The 18,403-nt window shown below is 42.4% G+C and overlaps 2 protein-coding genes across 2 annotated transcripts in view; both read left to right on the forward strand.

The window, feature by feature from the left end:
• The first annotated feature begins 1,511 nt into the window (after window positions 1-1,511).
• On the forward strand, window positions 1,512-18,283 carry LOC149454677 (serine protease 33-like). The gene is made up of 5 exons (XM_089687231.1): window positions 1,512-1,797; window positions 5,758-5,953; window positions 10,966-11,246; window positions 13,422-13,582; window positions 15,881-18,283. Exons 1-5 carry the CDS (start codon window positions 1,761-1,763, stop codon window positions 16,250-16,252), a joined length of 1,047 nt encoding a protein of 348 aa, XP_089543357.1. The 5' UTR covers window positions 1,512-1,760; the 3' UTR covers window positions 16,253-18,283.
• Window positions 17,227-18,403, forward strand: part of LOC149454678 (transmembrane protease serine 9-like) — a 78,463-nt gene continuing 77,286 nt past the window's right edge. Inside the window, exon 1 of the mRNA XM_089687217.1 lies at window positions 17,227-17,365. Coding sequence (XP_089543343.1) covers window positions 17,329-17,365 — 37 coding nt within the window. The 5' untranslated portion in view covers window positions 17,227-17,328. The remainder of the gene's footprint in view (window positions 17,366-18,403) is intronic.

The following is an 18,403-nucleotide window of genomic DNA, read 5'->3' on the forward strand; positions in this document are numbered from 1 at the left end:
AATACCAGCATTTGATCAGTGCTTGAAGCCAATAGTTGCAAGCACTGATCTGTGTATTCTGATGGGGGGGGGGGTCCCTCCTCTTAGAATACAATAGCACAGAGGGGAGATCTCTGCATCCACATTGTTTGTGTTGTTGTGGGGATCTGTCTGTCAACCTTCTGGTTGAACCAAAAAAAAAAATGAACATGTATACTCAGCTATGTAAGTCAATGTGTTAAACTGAACCCAATGTAAAATCAGTTGATGTTATTGCTTGTAAAAGCCCCACCGAGATACTGGAGACTAAGAGCGTGGTGGGCATCCAGGAATACACTTTGGTTTGTTATCGGATTGAATGTTTCTATGAATAAAAATTCATATTCCTAATTTGTCTTTGGAGAATTAAATTGTATCATTATATTGATACCAAGACCTGTGTGGACTTCACTTCTCTAATGACACTTATACTCTATATATGACTTGGCTCTTGGTACAAGGTGTATTAATGAGGAAAACGTTTTGTATAAAAGTAGCGCCCCCTGGTCATGTACCCTCAAAGACAAGGAGGGCTGACATGTCACCTCAGGGTGTAGTTCTCAGGCAATAGTGGAAAAGGTGGACAGAAGGGCACTAGTCCAGTCATTTTTTGATGCAAAGAAAATGGAGATTATTATCTCCCAGTTAAACTCCAAAGAAAAAGAGGTGGACATATCACAACACCCAATACTGACTTGCAGACTCAGACTTTAACAATAGACACCAGTGGCAGGAGAAGGGCATTTACGCTGAATCTAGCATCATGTACCTTTTTAGATGTAGGATCAGTTCATTCCTCCTCCTCCAGTAACAGCAGCAGCCTTGATAGTCCCATCTAGATGCTTTATCGGGCTCTTTATGAGTTCCACCTCCATAGGACCTCTGCAGGTCCTCTGCAGGTCCTATGGAAGTGGAAGCTGTGGAGTCACCTCTTGAACCAAGCATGCAACCTCCTGTGTTCATAATGCATGGGTGCATCAGTGTAGGGCCCAGAGACTAGCAGCAATCACTGGAGTGGCAGGGCCTACTACAGAATCCCACAGGGATGGCACATACATACTTACATTGGTCCAAGCTGGACCAATTTAACTACAAAAGGATTTGTTTCTGCCTGTAAACTCCTGAAAATGCCTATAGTGTGCATGGACACTTAGGATAACATAGAGGGGAGTTTTACAGGCATAAAAAAAAGCTCAAACGCTCAAAGAAGCTTCTTCAAACTGCAGTGAGCATGAGACCTTAAAGTTTCAATTAACAATATTTGTTTTGTAGGCCATGGTTCTGAAATGGGATTTTCAACAAGGGGTGGTGGTCAGGTGTCCTTGGTCAGCTTTAGAACACACAAAACATGACTGTTTTATATCTAAATTATTATGATTGGTGCTCAGATGACTGTCTATGGACCAACAGAGTGTTGTCTAAAGTCAGCCAATGGTCAGCATAGTGGTGGTTGAGAAGGGTTCTAGGGTTCAGGCTGGTGGCATGTAAAGATTGAATCACACTGTGGTAACATGAAGGTAAAATGTGTATAATGTCCCCGGATTTAGAATTCTTGGTAGTGTTTGACACAAAAGCAGAATTCTTTGTTGTAAAAGGTTACATTTTTTTGTTTTAACTCAAAAAAGAATGATAAAGCCAAGCCCTGAGTCTCCCAAGCATACCATTCTTCAAGAAAAGCCGGTATTCGTTCACAGATCACAGAGACAGAGAGACCTCGGCTGATCTTCCTTCGCTCTAAAGAAATGGCGTTATTCGCTGCACTTTTCATTATAGCTGCAGGTGAGACCCTCAGTGCTTTAGAATAAATCCTTCTAATGATGTTTGATTTCTACTGGTATTTTTTTGCAAGGTATACAGGGGTTATATAGCTTTAGATGACAGGACCAGCATTTCTTTTAATTAATTGACTTTGTGGTCCACTAAAATCCAAGGAAAAAATACAATCGCTCTGTTATACCTAGAGACATTTTTGATCAATAATGAACACTTTGTTATGCTGTTTAACCCACTTTATTCTATTACTTGAAAACCTATAAAAATATAACATTTTTGTAAGTTATTGCTTTTTGGTTTTGTGTTTATTAGTTGTTGTAGAACTGAAGCTCTTGATATATTTTTACTTCCATTGCTGATTTGGAGTCAGGATTGTCTCTTGTCCTTTGGTGTTCTCTTTGGTGGGATTTTTTGTGGTTGTGGTTTATTGTTTCTATAAGGGGCAACACTGAGGGGTTAATTCACTGCCTCCTGCAATGTGAATGGAACTTATCACTTTAACCCTACTCCTGACACTAGATAAACCTCAACATACTTAACTTATCTGAAGACTGAACCATCCAAGTTGAGGCTAAAGCTGGCCATACATGGGTCAATTTGTTTTGATCAGCCAGTGGATTGAATATAAAAAAGGGGCCTTATTTTCCGATCCACGCATTTTATGTGGATGCAGGAATCCACCCTGCTGTGTATATGTATGCTGACAACGGAACTCTCATCAATTTTCCAGCAGAATTGTTCATGAAAATCCAGTTGGTACATCCACTTCTCTTGAGCAGTAATGACCATAGATGGATTGAAATTTGGCCAGTTCCTGCTGAACCAGCCAGAGTTTGATCCATAAATGTAAAAAAGGGGGGGTGCAGCGCTATTTTACATTTATGTCTTTGAAGGTTTGATACTGTGCCTTTTTTGGTGTACAGCTGCTGCTCATTATTATATCCATTTGAGCGCTCACTTATTTTTGTTTTTCTAGAGTTTGATCCATGTCTAGCGAGCTTAAGTGTATACTTTGTAGAGGCACCAGGGACTGGAAATATTTGTGTAGCACCCTCCTTGATAGCTAGGGGGAGCTCGCTGATTATTTTTTAGTTAGAAGGGCTGAGTAGCAGCCTAGGCAGTAGTCAGCTAGGTCAAATTTGGGTGAGGGCTGAGAGGCTGTGCAGATCAGTTCCTTGATACCTCCCCCTGCTATAGGGGTGAAGAGGGGCTGGTCTGCATACTCAAGGGACTCTGACCAATCCCCAGGCAGGAGGCTTGGCATGGGACCAGATCAGCCCTTAAGTATGACTGAGCCTGTTGAGCAGCAGGAGAGTTCACGTGGAAGCTGAGATGCAGGAGCTTGGGAGGGGGCCCAGTGATAAGGGGCCTACCTGCAGGCAGGGAGCTTAAAAGGAGGATTGCTCAGCCTCACTGGCCGCCAGAGTGAGAAACACCTGTAGAGCCAGGAAAGGAGCAAGTCCAGCGGAAGGCCTGAAGGCAGCCAGCTACCTAAATCTGTTCCCAGGACTGAGACTGTGAGAGTGAGTATTCCTACACCCTCTGGGCCAGTTAAGGGGAAAAGAGCACTCTGGAGGGAATCCTGATTAGCTCCTTACATGGGACTGTTGTCATTTAAAGTGGCAAGCACTGAATTCCCTTGTCCAGGGATTCCCTCAGGCAGCTTTATAAGAAAAGGATTATCTGGGGTCTGGGGTGGTACATTAGGAGATGCTGGAGAGCTCTCCAAGAAGAGCTTCTGTGTAAAGACTTGTACATAGTTGCTAAGGAGTTTGTCCTCGGTTTGCAGTTCCATTGGGCATCCCATACACCCCTTACTCCATCAAAGTTTAGCACCCCTTAATAAAACATAAAACAAAGCTCAAGGACTGTTTACTGACTCTGAACACAAGTTTTAGTAAAATGCGCGTTGCCTGGCTGTGCAGGATTATATACGGATCCAAATCTTCAGCAACTCCAACGGGCGTAGTGCTACATTTGTTTCTGCCAAGCCTCCAGGGATTGGAAATATAGACCCTACTAAGCCAAGAGGATTTAATTTATACTTCCTTCTAAGCAGCCAAGGGTTGAAATTAAAATACCTAGGCCACCAGGGACTGGGAATATACTGCCTGCAAAGCCACCAGGGACTGGGAATATACTACCTTCAAAGCCACCAGTGACTGGGAATATACTGCCTGCAAAGCCACCAGGGACTGGGAATATACTGCCTGCAAAGCCACCAAGAACTGGGAATATAGTGCCTACACAGACAGCAGGGACTGGGAATATGCTGCCTGCAAAGCCACCAAGAACTGGGAATATACTGCCTACACAGACACCAGGGACTGGGAATATACTACCTGCAAAGCCACCAGGGACTGGGAATATACTGTCTGCAAGGCAAAGAGGGACTGGGAATATGCTGCCTGCAAAGCCACCAGGGACTGGGAATATATTGCCTACAAAGCCACTAGGGATTGGGAATATACTGCCTGGAAAGCCACCAGGGACTGGGAATATGCTGCCTGGAAAGCCACCAGGGACTGGGAATATATTGCCTGCAAAGCCACCAAGCACTAGGAATATATTGCCTGAATAGCCACCAGGGACTGAGAATATATTGCCTGCAAAGCCACCAGGGACTGGGAATATATTGCCTACAAACCCACCAGGGACTGGGAATATATTCATAAATATGCATAAAAGTGGCCACCCGCCCAAGTCTATAACTGGCTTATGAAGCAAGGACACATAAACAGGCATCACATAGTGAATAAAAGGGGAGAGAACAATGTTCTTGGACAACTTGCCAGCCAGCTTGCTAACAACCGAATTAACCTGTCTAACAGTATGCGTTTATAACAGGGGTTTAGTTAGCACACATTTGAAATATACACTGGGAATATATTGCCTGAATAGCCACCAGGGACTGAGAATATATTGCCTGCAAAGCCACCAAGCACTGGGAATATATTGCCTGAATAGCCACCAGGGACTGGGAATAAACTGCCTACACAGCCACTAGGGACTGGGAATATATTGCCTACAAAGCCACCAGGGACTGGGAATAAACTAGCTACTAAGACAACAAGACTTCCAGTTTAAAAAAATATTTCCTAATTAGCCCCTGGGATCCGACATAATATTTTTCAGTGAACCAAATGAGAAGGTCATTGAATAAGTTAACATCACAGTTTCCATAGAGACCTCTGGGTCTGTAATTATTTTTCTCTTCCAGGAGATCAAGAGACTGGAGACATGTTTTGTACTTTGCAGTTTGTGACAAGTGGCGAGCTACAGAATATTTTCCTTAATAGTTATATTTGAGATCTGGGCAAATAAAAGGTGCAACAAAAATGAAAAAAAAATTACAAAAAGAAAATATTACAAAAAGAAAAAAAACCACATTTTTATTATACAAATAATAAGTGGCATTAAAAAAAAAGAGTTTCTGAAAACCCTTAAAAGGGATCATCTTTTTAAATCTTTTTTTAAATCATTATTAGTTCTCTTTGCAGTTTGAGACAAGTGGCAGTATCTATGCTACGTAATAAGTGCAAGCTGCAATCATTGCTTTTCTTCTTTTTAAATATGACATAGGCTAAGAGTGAGTCACGAAGCTGTAAACTCTAAGTAAGGGCTACACGTAGACTTTGCCAAAACAAAACCCAGATTTAAGTTCCTTGAAACTTCTGTAACACTGAACCCAAGTTCCATTACCTCCTGAGAACAGAAGTGTGAGTTCATTTTTTTAATGGAATGATACTTAAAAGATATTACTGGGAGATTTGAGAGGAAGATGTATTTTTCCCTCTGTTTGTATATTTTTCCTCTATAATACAACTGAATAGTAAGTTGGGTATTCAATAAGCTGCAGAATATAGTCTCAGGCTCTTCAGAAAAATCATACGTGATGTTCACTTACAATCATTAGACTTTGGATAAAAAAACTGAACATTCTCATTTATTTTTTCTTTTATTCAGCACTTTTTGATCCATCTGCAGCTGACAATGGGGTGTGCGGCTCCCCGGTCATCTCCAACAGAATTGTTGGTGGCACAGATGCCGTGGACGGTCAGTGGCCCTGGCAGGTCAGTATTTCCTTTCAAGGCACACACAGCTGTGGAGGTTCCATTATCTCTGACCAATGGATACTAAGTGCAGCCCATTGCTTCGATGAGTAAGTACACCCCATTCATTCTAAAATCCAATCATATGAAAAGGACAAGAATAAGTATCTGCATGCGTGTAAGGTGCAGTCCTTTATCTGCCTCTAAAACTCTCAGTCTGTCTTTTCTTTAGAAGCGGAACTCAAAGATTTTTTTTTTTTTTAAAGTTGCAGTCTTCAGTTAACCTATGTGTGCTCCAGCGCTGTCACTGACTTGCCTTAACACATGTGCATGGGGGCCCCATGATAATTTTGCTTTATATCATACTTTCCAACTGTCCCAGATTTGCCAGGACAGTCATGCTTTTACCTAAGCTGTCCCCGGGAAGCATCCTGGAAACCTGTTCTGTGCCTGTCTGAACCCAGTATTGTTCCCTCCTAATCCCTCCACCCCCGTACTGTGCCCGCCTGACCCCAGTATTGTTCCCTCCTAATCCCTCCACCCCTGTACTGTGCCCGCCTGACCCAGTATTGTTCCCTCCTAATCCTCCCACCCCTGTACTGTGCCCTCCTGACCCCAGTACTGTTCCCTCCTAATCCCCCCACCCCTGTACTGTGCCCGCCTGACCCCAGTACTGTTCCTTTCTAATCCCTCCACCCCTGTTCTGTGCCCGTCTGATCCCAGTACTGTTCCCTTCTAATCCCCCCACCCCTGTACTGTGCCCGTCTGACCCCAGTACTGTTCCCTTCTAATCCCCCCACCCCTGTACTGTGCCCGCCTGACCCCAGTACTGTTCCTTTCTAATCCCTCCACCCCTGTTCTGTGCCCTCCTGACCCCAGTATTGTTCCCTCCTAATCCTCCCACCCCTGTACTGTGCCCGTCTGACCCCAGTACTGTTCCCTTCTAATCCCCCCACCCCTGTACTGTGCCCGCCTGACCCCAGTACTGTTCCCTTCTAATCCCCCCACCCCTGTACTGTGCCCGTCTGACCCCAGTATTGTTCCCTCCTAATCCCTCCACCCCTGTACTGTGCCCTCCTGACCCCAGTATTGTTCCCTCCTAATCCCTCCACCCCTGTACTGTGCCCGCCTGACCCCAGTATTGTTCCCTTCTAATCCCCCCACCCCAGTACTGTGCCCTCCTGACCCTAGTATTGTTCCCTCCTAATCCCTCCACCCCTGTACTGTGCCCACCTGACCCCAGTATTGTTCCCTCCTAATCCCTCCACCCCTGTACTGTGCCCACCTGACCCCAGTATTGTGCCCTCCTAATCCCCCCCCCCCGTACTGTCCCCGCCCGACCCCAGTATTGTTCCCTCCTAATCCCTCCACCCCTGTACTGTGCCCTCCTGACCCCAGTACTGTTCCCTCCTAATCCCCCCACCCCAGTACTGTGCCCACCTGACCCCAGTATTGTTCCCTCCTAATCCCCCCACCCCAGTACTGTGCCCACCTGACCCCAGTATTTTTCCCTCCTAATCCCCCCATCCCTGTACTGTGCCCTCCTGACCCCAGTATTGTTCCCTCCTAATCCCCCCACCCCTGTACTGTGCCCTCCTGACCCCAGTATTGTTCCCTCCTAATCCCCCCACCCCAGTACTGTGCCCTCCTGACCCCAGTATTGTTCCCTCCTAATCCCCCCATCCCTGTACTGTGCCCTCCTGACCCCAGTATTGTTCCCTCCTAATCCCCCCACCCCTGTACTGTGCCCTCCTGACCCCAGTATTGTTCCCTCCTAATCCCCCCACCCCTGTACTGTGCCCTCCTGACCCCAGTATTGTTCCCTCCTAATCCCCCCACCCCTGTACTGTGCCCTCCTGACCCCAGTATTGTTCCCTCCTAATCCCCCCACCCCTGTACTGTGCCCTTTGTGTTAGTCTTTGATTAATGGCACTTTTTCTTACTGTTTAAAATTTATTATATTAATAATTCCCAATTCTTAAGAGTAGGTGCGTAAATTGGGGCAGGCTAGTGGGGGCCCCAGTGCATTACTTTGCCCAGGGGCCCATGATGCTATTAAGATAGCCCTGCCCTGACTTCCTCCTTGGTCCATCACTGGTGGTCATCTTAAAGCGGTTCTAAAGGCTCATACATTCTGAAGGTACAAAAACCCTTCTGTGTGCAGCATCCCCCCGCCACCCTTAATACTCAACAAAGCTCCCTCTTCATCCAGCGATTTGCACTGGAGTCTCAGCTATCCCATTCCTCCCTCTTCTCATTGGCTGAGACAGAAGCAGGAGCCATTGGCTCGCACTGCTGTCAATCACAAGCAGTAAGCCAATGAGAAGATAGAGGGGGTGGGGCCGAGACGCTGCTTCGTGTGTGAATGGACACATGGAGCAGCGTGTGCCCCCATAGCAATCTGCTTGCTGTGGGGCACCTGACGGGAGGGAGGGGCCAATAGTACTGGCGGGGGAACGAGAAGAGGAGGATCCAGGCTGCTCTGTGCAAAACCACTGCACACAGCAGGTAAGTATAGACATGTTTTTTATTTTTTTCTTAAAAAAAGAGCCTTTAGAATCACATTAGGAGTAGAACAACACTATGAGTTTCTGTCCATTGCCTGTGAGCCCAGTCTGACATTTACATTCCCCCAAGGGGGTGCATAAGGGGCTCGCAGTACTGCAGGACTGAGTAGCGCTCACACATTACATGAGTGCCATTCATTCCTGGAAGAAATCTGGCCCCATCATACTGCCAAAAAAAGACGGACCTCCTGTGACGTCATCTCGCTAGTTAGAAGACTTCAAGATAAAAGCTGGAACAGCACTTCGGGCGGGGGCAGGTGTCATGTTACTTGTCTGGAGCAGGGGTGGATTGACAACTCATGGGGCCCCCGGCAATAGGGGATCATGGGGCCCCTGTGTCCTTTCCCAAACTCAAAAAAGCGTATGAAAAAGGTACCAGGGGCATCTCATGGGGCCCCCTACTGACCCCGGGCCCTCAGGCAGTGCCCGAGCTTCCAAATGGTCAGTCCACACCTGGTCTGGAGTACCACTTTAAGTTCATACCTTGTCTCCCTGTCTCTCTCTCTCTTCCTCTCACTTCTCTCCTCTATTTCTTTCCTTTCCCTCTCTTCTCCCGGCTCTTCATCTCTGTCTGCATCTATGTGTTCGCAGGTTCTCAGGTCATGGCATAGCTGCTAATAGTTCATCACATTCCACTTGACTTCTTCTGGAAAGTTAAAGATGGTTTTTCCACCCAGGGGCGGACTGACAACTCATTGGGCCCCCAGGCAATAGGGGATCATGGGGCTCCTGTGTCCTTGCCCAAACTCAAAAAAGCCAATGAAAAAGGTACCAGGGTCATCTCATGGGGCCCCCTACTGACCCCGGGCCCTCGGGCACTGCCCGAGTTTCCAAATGGTCAGTCCGCCTCTGTTTCCACTTATCCAAGCAGCACCGAGAGTCCTAATGAGTGGAACAATTAGAAATATGCAGAATGAAAAAATGATATTTGTTACGGATCGATTTGTTAAGTTACTCATTTCATTTATTTGCATTTGTAGCTAAATTTCTTTCGTTTTGATTAGTTTATTTATTTTTGACCAAATTAAAATTGTCCCAATGGATTAGACGTGTTCGATTCATATATATTGAATCGATCCAAATTCATTGTGAAGAATAGCTGATTCTAGTCGATTCGAAATTTGAATTTCGGAAGACAGTTTTTCCTTTTTATTTTATTATTTTCTATTTTATTCTACTATTTTCTGTTCCTTTATTTTCTATTCTATTTAACTCCAATCTTTTTTTTCTGTTCTTTTTTACTCTATTTTTCTTTTCAATTTGAATCTATTTTATTCTATTCCAATTTTTTCAAACCTCAAATTTCAGAAGACAGCTATATTCTCTCTATTTTATTCTATTTTGTTCAATTCTAATTTATTCTTCTATTCTATTCCTTCATTTTCTATTCTATTCTGTTCTATTTACTCTGTGTTATGCTTTTACTTTCTATTCAATTTTATTCTTTTCTATTCTGTTCCTTTATTTTCTATTCTATTTTAGTCTATTCTGTTCTTTCTATTCTATTCTGTTTTATTCTATTCTATTCTGTGCAGAATACAAAGTTTGGAAAATGGCTATATTCATTCTATTCTATTATATTCTATTCTTTTATTTTCTATTCTATTCTTTTCTATTCTCTTTTATTCTGTTCTTTTCAAAATTAAAATTTTGGAAGGGGTTATTTTCTAACTCTGCATAGAAACCAATCAGCTTCCAGGTTTTATTGCCAAAGCTTAATTGAACAAGCCGAAGTTAGAAGCTGATTGGCTCCCATGCAGAGCTGCACCAGATTCTGAGTGTTCTAGTTTAAGCGAATCGACCCCTATAGGCTCTGAAGGAAATCGGCAATAGTCAGCTATACTTTTATAATTCAGGCAGCACAGTGACTAAATGGTTAGCACTTCTGCCTGGCAGTACTCGGGTTGTTGGTTCAAATCCCAACCACAGCACCACCTGCCTGGAGTTTGCATGTTCTCCCTGTGCCTGCGTGGGTTTCCTCCGGGTACTCTGGTTTCCTCCCACACTCCAAAGACATGCAGGGAGGTGAATTGGATCCTGTCTAAATTCTCCATAGTCTGTGTATGTATGAATGTGAGTTAGGGACCTTAGATTGTATGTTCGTCAGGGGCGGGGACTGATGTGAATGTACAATATATATGTGACGCGCTGCGTAAATTGACAGCACTATATAAGTACCTGAAATAAAAACATTTGTTTTTGAACCCAATTTGAATTTCTGATGAAATTTGGTTATTTCGGATTCGTCTAAATGTGTTGCTATCGTAATTAAGAAATTTGGATACAACCGAAACTCGGAATAATGAAAATATTATCTGAATTTTGATTCAGAACGGAACGAACTGCACATGTATACAGTATGTATATATGGAAGGTGTATCTTTCAATAAGCCAGATAATGCATTTCTTGGTGAATACTTGGAAAATATTATCATTCACTGGGCAGACCACCCATATCATGTGTTGCTCTACAGGCTGTATGCAGTCTTAGCTCTATTAATTTTCTTTGACAGCCGATGACACCTCAGTAAAATATATCATTTCACTTGTTACAGGCCAGTACATCTAGAAGATTATACCATTTATTTGGGCCTTAACCAGCTGAATGCAAACTCAAATCATACAGTGGCTTCTGAAGTCGCAGCAATCATCAAAAAAATCAATTATACGGTTCTAGGATCCATTGGGGACATCGCTCTGATGAAGTTGGCTAATCCCATCAATTTCACCCAATACATCATGCCGATCTGTCTGCCGGCTTCCTCCGTCACCTTCCCGTGTGGCATGGACTGCTGGGTGACTGGCTGGGGCGCCACAGTCTTTAACCCCCTCGGCGGTATGATTCTTTCCGATTTTTTGTGCTGAAAGCGGTACCATTTTTTTTGCATGGAAATATGTAGTTATTTATTGTAGGCTGTAATTTTTAGGAATAACTCACTGAAATCTGTCCGAACAAGAGTCTAGTAAACATTCCGGATATGATAAAATTTGAAACACGAAATCATAAATTATAATTTAATAAATAATCATAAAAAATAATAATATAATAATAATAAATTTAATTCAATAATATAATCAAACCGAAAACACTGAAATGTGAAATAGAGCGCCAAGTTCGCACATCGCTGAGCAAAGTCGCAGAATCGTTTTCAGTGTCTGATGAGGAATTTCCCCCACAAATCATTATCACTCAATTCTGCAAGTGGTTCTGATTTACTATCACTGTTCTAAAACCGCTTTTGACGTAAAGGGACGCTTTTTGGCCGCCATGGACTTTTCTAAGTTTCCAGGCAGAAAGAACATTCAAAATGCAGGCAGGGCGCCGGACAAAGCAGTAGGGACAAAATGTATGTGAAACGCATTGAACAGCAAAAATGACATTTTTTAAAAAATTAAAATTTCCCGCCGGTTCCGGCGCCCGTACGTCCTGACATCACAGGGACCAGAACACAGAAGCCGGATGCCGGCATCGGCCGGAGGAGATGGACGGGGACGCTGCAGGGGACACATCGCGGGAGTGAAGGACAAGGTAAGTGCTGCAGGGACCCCCAGAGCAGCGCCGCATGGTAAGCCCGAGTGTAGCTCGGGGTTACCGCTTTTGGTATAGAAATTTTACCCCGAGCTACACTCGGGAATACCGCCAGGGAGGTTAATGGTAAATCACACTTTACTGAAACTTTTGATGGCCATTTTTTTGCAGCTGATCTCCAGACAAACAGTTATATAGATAGGAGACCTGGGGCGGACTGACCATTTGGAAACTCAGGCACTGCCCGAGGGCCCGGGGTCAGTAGGGGGCCCCATGAGATGCCCCTGGTACCTTTTTCATAGACTTTTTTGAGTTTGGGCAAGGGGACAGGGGCCCCATGATCCCCTATTGCCCAGGGGCCCCATGAGTTGTCAGTCCGCCCCTGTAGGAGACATACATATAAGGAATCTGTTTTAATTGCCACAGAATTTGTTTTATTGTTCATTTAGTCCTGAGATTTACACAGCTACGCCCCACAGCACCATCAGGGCAGCAGACCTGATTTTTCTCTGTACTGAAAGTAACATTTAACCCCTTGGCGCCGGCGCCTCCCAGCCCCGTAAGGATTTCAGAAGCTGGCAGGCGGGGCAGGGTTTTAGGGTCATGTGACCCCCGTGATTCGCCGTCACATTATTGGGAGAGGTCCCGATCGCAAGAGGAAATTGGGACCTTTCCATGAGTATTGGACATGTGTGCTGGGAGCGCGCAGGGCGTGCGTTCTCAGCACATTTGTTTTTCTTAATTGCACGCTCAGCGTCAAGGCCCAGACTCCGAGAGGCTGCACATTTGCATGTGGCCTGCGCCAAGAAGTTAAAGGTCTTTTCCCTCCCCCAGCCTGTGGCCGCCCAGTTAAAGGAGAACCATAGGACTCTCTGGAGAAGATTTACTAAAACTGGAGCACTCAGAATCTGGGGCAGCTGTGCATGGGAGCCAATCAGCTTCTAGATTCAGATTGTTCAATTAAGGTTTGACAATAAAACCTGGAAGCTGATTGGTTTCTCTGCAGAGTTGCACCAGATTTTGCACTCTCCATTTTAGTACATAACCCCCTTTGCTAAGCAGGCCATAGGCAGTTCCTGCTGAGATTCGAGATTCAAACCAAGTATGGGCAGGCTTAATATACCAAGTTGATTGATCGATCAAGTTAGGTACAACCAGCGTGCAAGATTTTACACGTGGTTATTGCAAGTGGCTGTTATAGCCACTAGCATTAAGCACTATCTTTTTCCCGGCAGGAATGGCTTCCACCCCCCCTCCCCGCCAGGAGAATACAATTGCTCAGCAGGAGGGAAGGAGGGATTCCCCTGTCAACACTCTCTATATTCACTCCATCTATGGCTGGCCTTACTCTGCTCTCTCCCCCTATCAGCTGGTCCTTTGTTAGCACATTGTCTTATATGACACATAACAACAATTATAATGAGGGGAATAGGATGTGAGACTTTTTTTTATATCTTTTGGTATCCATGTGTCTATCTTCAGGCCAAGGACCTGTTAATGGGATCCTCCAGGAAGTCAAGGTGCCCCTAATTGACTACCAGACATGTGACCGTATGTATCATGTACAATCCTACACTACTGGCACCATCCAAGATGATAAGATATGTGCTGGCTATAGGAATGGGATCAAGGACTCCTGTAATGTGAGTGATGTGTTCCCAACAATGGAAATATGTAGAAAAGTCCAGTTTACACATGCAGGCAATCTCTCTATATACAGTAGATAGCCGTATCACAGCTTGAATCAGCAAACATTAATGACAAGGCAAAGGTCAGCAATAGAGATGAGCGAATCGAATCAGGCGAAGTGGAATTCGTTTCGAATTTCAGGAAAAATTCGATTCGCGGCGAATCCGAATTTTTGCCGACTTCGGATGGTCGAATCGAATTTTTCCTGATTGGCCGTTTTCATCCCTTCAAAAGCCGGCAAAAATGTCCCTGCAGAGAGCTCCGCTATTTCTGTCAGCTGTCTGACAGTTCTTTCACATTTCCAGCGGTTGAAACATTGTATGTATTTGTTTCCATTTAGGATACAGATGTTTTTATTAGGAAACAAATAGATACAATGTTTCAATCGCTGTAAATGTGAAAGAACTGTCAGAGAACTGTCAGAAATAGAGGAACTCTGCACATACACTTTTTGCTTTACTGGAATTATTCTTATTTTCATTCTTCTTATTATTTTCATTCTTCTTTTCATTCTTTTCATTCTTCTTTTCATTCTTCTTTTCATTCTTCTTCTTATTTTCATTCTTCTTTTCATTGTCAGAAATAGAGGAACTCTGCACATACACTTTTTGCTTTACTGGAATTATTCTTATTTTCATTCTTCTTCTTCTTATTTTCATTCTTCTTTTCATTCTTTTCATTCTTCTTTTCATTCTTCTTCTTATTTTCATTCTTCTTTTCATTCTTTTCATTGTCAGAAATAGAGGAACTCTGCACATACACTTTTTGCTTTACTGGAATTATTCTTATTTTCATTCTTCTTCTTCTTATTTTCATTCTTCTTTTCATTCTTTTCATTCTTCTTTTCATTCTTCTTCTTATTTTCATTCTTCTTTTCATTCTTTTCATTGTCAGAAATAGAGGAACTCTGCACATACACTTTTTGCTTTACTGGAATTATTCTTATTTTCATTCTTCTTCTTCTTATTTTCATTCTTCTTTTCATTCTTTTCATTCTTCTTTTCATTCTTCTTCTTATTTTCATTCTTCTTTTCATTCTTTTCATTGTCAGAAATAGAGGAACTCTGCACATACACTTTTTGCTTTACTGGAATTATTCTTATTTTCATTCTTCTTCTTCTTATTTTCATTCTTCTTTTCATTCTTTTCATTCTTCTTTTCATTCTTTTCATTCTTCTTTTCATTCTTCTTCTTATTTTCATTCTTCTTTTCATTCTTTTCGTTCTTCTTTTCATTCTTTTCATTCTTCTTCTTCTTCTTTTCATTCTTTTCATTCTTCTTCTTCTTCTTCTTCTTCTCATTCTTTTCATTCTTCTTCTTCTTTTCATTCTTTTCATTCTTCTTCTTCTTCTTCTTTTCATTCTTCTTCTTCTTCTTCTTCTTCTTCTTCTTCTCCTTCTTCTTCTTTGGCCCCGTGACTGCCCAAATGAGTGAAGTGTGCAGTGATTCTAAGATCGACGGCACTCATCTGCATGTCATACTGACTGACAGTATTATTTCTCTTCCCCAGCAGACTCCAAGGGCATTTAAATTAAAGGTACAGTGTTCTGCACTAATATAAAGGCTCTCTGAAGCCTAGAAACCCTTTTTATAAGTAAAATTTGCGGCGAATAAATTCGAATCGAATCAAATTTTTTCGGAAAATTCGGCGAATCAGGCGAATCGAATTTTTGAAAAATTCGCTCATCTCTAGTCAGCAAGATGATAAAAAAAATAAAAGTTTCCCAGAAAATGTGTCAGCATATACAGTATATACAGGGCCAGCGCTACCACTAGGCAAACTAGGCAGCTGCCGAGGGCGAACTGTTACCATGGGTGCAGACACGACCAGAACCGAAGATAGGGCAATACAGCTGGCCTTGCTAAACCATTAATCATATTTTACCTGGGCCCTATCAGTTCACCAGAGGGGCCCAGGAGGTGAGGAGCATAGAGGAACTCTTTATTTAATTTCTATCACAGCCGGCTAAAGCCAAGCTGCATTTTGTAGTGCTGCTCACAGCCTTTCACTGGCGGAATGATTATTTCTTCCTCTGCTGCAGAGGGTGAAAGGTGAGGCTGTAGCTCCACATGGACCTAACATTGGTGGGGAGATGAGAAAGCATCACTGCACAGGCTAAAGTTTTTTTTTTTTAGGGGGGGGCAGGGTGCAAGTAGCTGGTTATGCCTAGGGCACTAAATAGTCAAGCACCGGCCCTGAGTATATACTAGATAGATAAATAGATAATTTAATGTACTCTGATGTCTTGCAGGGTGACTCGGGAGGACCTCTGGTATGTAAAGTCCAGGGTATCTGGTACCAGATTGGAGTTGTAAGTTGGGGTGCTGGTTGTGCATACTCAAACCGCCCCGGGGTGTATACTCTTGTGACATCCTATCAAGCTTGGATCAGCAGTTACCTCCAAGTAGCATTCATCAATGTAACAGGAATTCCTTCACCAACAAATACATGTGGAGGAGACCTTGTCCAAACTTACAACACAAGCAATTCAGGAACTTCTGCCTTTCTGTCCAATGGAAGACCCATCGTCATAATTGATTTAGGCATCGGAGTGACCCTCACCCTTTCCAGTCATCACTGGGTGACTCTGGCTCTAGCTGCCCTTCTGCTCACTTATCTGTAACCACAAACTATCATCAGCATCAGAAAAGGAATTACCATTTACAAAAGGCAATATCATCAAAAGAAAGATTTGTTTGTCCCAAAAAAAAAACAATATAAGGGAATTCAATAATTTAATGTGGTCCCATTAAAACGTCCTGCAACATATGCATGAACCATTAGCCATTCAAAAAATTATTTTGTTTCAGGCAGGTCAAAAAAACGTTGAGATAAAATAGAATCTGAAACTAAAAAACAAGAGTATAAAAAATAGTTATATATATATATATATATATATTTATTTTATATTTTTTATTGTAAACCAAGACGTTCCTCTGTTTCTCTGTCTTTAATATTCTAATATTCCAGATAGTGACAGTATAACTGGTAAGAGTTCCACAGACCGAAAGGGTTACATTGTTTTGGATGTGACTCTATAACTGGTAAGAGTTCCATAGACCAAAAGGGTTACATTGTTTTGGATGTGACTCTATAACTGGTAAGAGTTCCACAGACCAAAAGGGTTACATTGTTTTGGATGTGACTCTATAACTGGTAAGAGTTCCATAGACCGAAAGGGTTACATTGTTTTGGATGTGACTCTATAACTGGTAAGAGTTCCATAGACCAAAAGGGTTACATTGTTTTGGATGTGACTCTATAACTGGTAAGAGTTCCACAGACCAAAAGGGTTACATTGTTTTGGATGTGACTCTATAACTGGTAAGAGTTCCATAGACCGAAAGGGTTACATTGTTTTGGATGTGACTCTATAACTGGTAAGAGTTCCATAGACCGAAAGGGTTACATTGTTTTGGATGTGACTCTATAACTGGTAAGAGTTCCACAGACCAAAAGGGTTACATTGTTTTGGATGTGACTATTTATTTTCAATGTATATAATAGATTTAGGTGTACTGTATCTTCACAAAAGTCTAAGGTTCCATCCAGCTATATAAGAGAAGAAACTTGAGAACTGCATATCATAAAGCCATTATTCTGAAGAATAAAGTATCTATATAAGTGGAAATTTCAGAACAGAAAGTTCTGTCCTTCAGAGAACAGAGACCCCAGACGATCTTCCTCCTCTCTACAGACATGGGGGCACTCTTCGTATTGATCGTAATGGCATCAGGTAGGCAGATCAGTATTTTCAAACAAATCCCCAGATATTGATCAGTTTTCATATAATTTACAGTTCTTAAAAAAAATGGAAATTGAGTTTTAATGGCAATGCTGGCCAGGACCTGTAGGAGCTGGGACGAATATCTGAAGCCCCATTCTAGAACGGTACCCAGGACTCAAGCAGTAACAAATCTCTCTATTCCAACCTTTTTTCATGATTTTGGATAGAATAGATACAGTTAAAACCCTTGTAAGATTTTTATTGCTACCCGGGGTCCTCCTGTTCTGGGGACAACCCTTCACCAGGCTGAAAGTGCAGGAATCTCTCCAATGGAGCCTCCAACTGCAGTAAAACCTGATAGGAGCTCCTACCCTTCCAAAGTTTGTAAAACTAATGAGAAAACACAATTTTTAGATACATTTTAAAGCACAATAGGCAGGTACCTATAGACGACATAGGCAGGGTTGGCTCTTTAAAATTAGTGTCTATATTTTTTTTCAATGACCAGCATTATGTAATCTTAATTAATTCAGCGCTCACCCCTGTAATTCCCAGTGGAAATTTTTTTATTTTATTTTGCATTTTTGCTATTGGCCTATTGATTCAGCAATAACAAATTAATTCAGATACTGTTTTTTTAAGGACAAACAAGACTTTCTAGTGGTAATATTGTGTTGCAAAAAGGTGTTTTTGTTGTTTTTTAATATGCAACCCATAGGCAAAAAGAGTAAAGCGAAAAAAAAAAACTAAAAACAGTTTTTTTGTACTTTTATCAATGTTAATTAAAAGAAAATTGCTACCATAGATAAAAAAAAATAATTTTATTCTGTAATTTGTCCAGTCTAAAATGACACTAAATGTATGATTCTGATACAAAACATTGCAAAGTTATTTACAAATGAAATAAAGATTTTTTTTTTCCTTCAATTTTGTGACAGTACAATTGTAATGCATTTTGAGGGTATGTGTGTGTGTGTGTGTGGGGGGGGGGGGGGGTGTATTGCAACATTAAAAAAAATAATAATAAACAAAGCAAAAGTGTTTAAC

This window comes from Staurois parvus, unplaced genomic scaffold, assembly GCF_062004578.1.
Source record: "Staurois parvus isolate SC_StPar_1 unplaced genomic scaffold, SC_StPar_1.0 ptg000421l, whole genome shotgun sequence".
Lineage (NCBI taxonomy): Eukaryota > Metazoa > Chordata > Amphibia > Anura > Ranidae > Staurois > Staurois parvus.

What these genes read in the sequence shown, in the direction of transcription:
- LOC149454677 (XM_089687231.1), top strand. Translation starts at nt 1,761, where the DNA reads ATGGCGTTATTCGCTGCACTTTTCATTATAGCTGCAG. An exon ending in ACTTTTCATTATAGCTGCAG is followed by an intron (nt 1,798 to 5,757) that starts GTGAGACCCTCA and finishes TCTTTTATTCAG; the next exon opens with CACTTTTTGATCCATCTGCA. An exon ending in GGATCAAGGACTCCTGTAAT is followed by an intron (nt 13,583 to 15,880) that starts GTGAGTGATGTG and finishes GATGTCTTGCAG; the next exon opens with GGTGACTCGGGAGGACCTCT.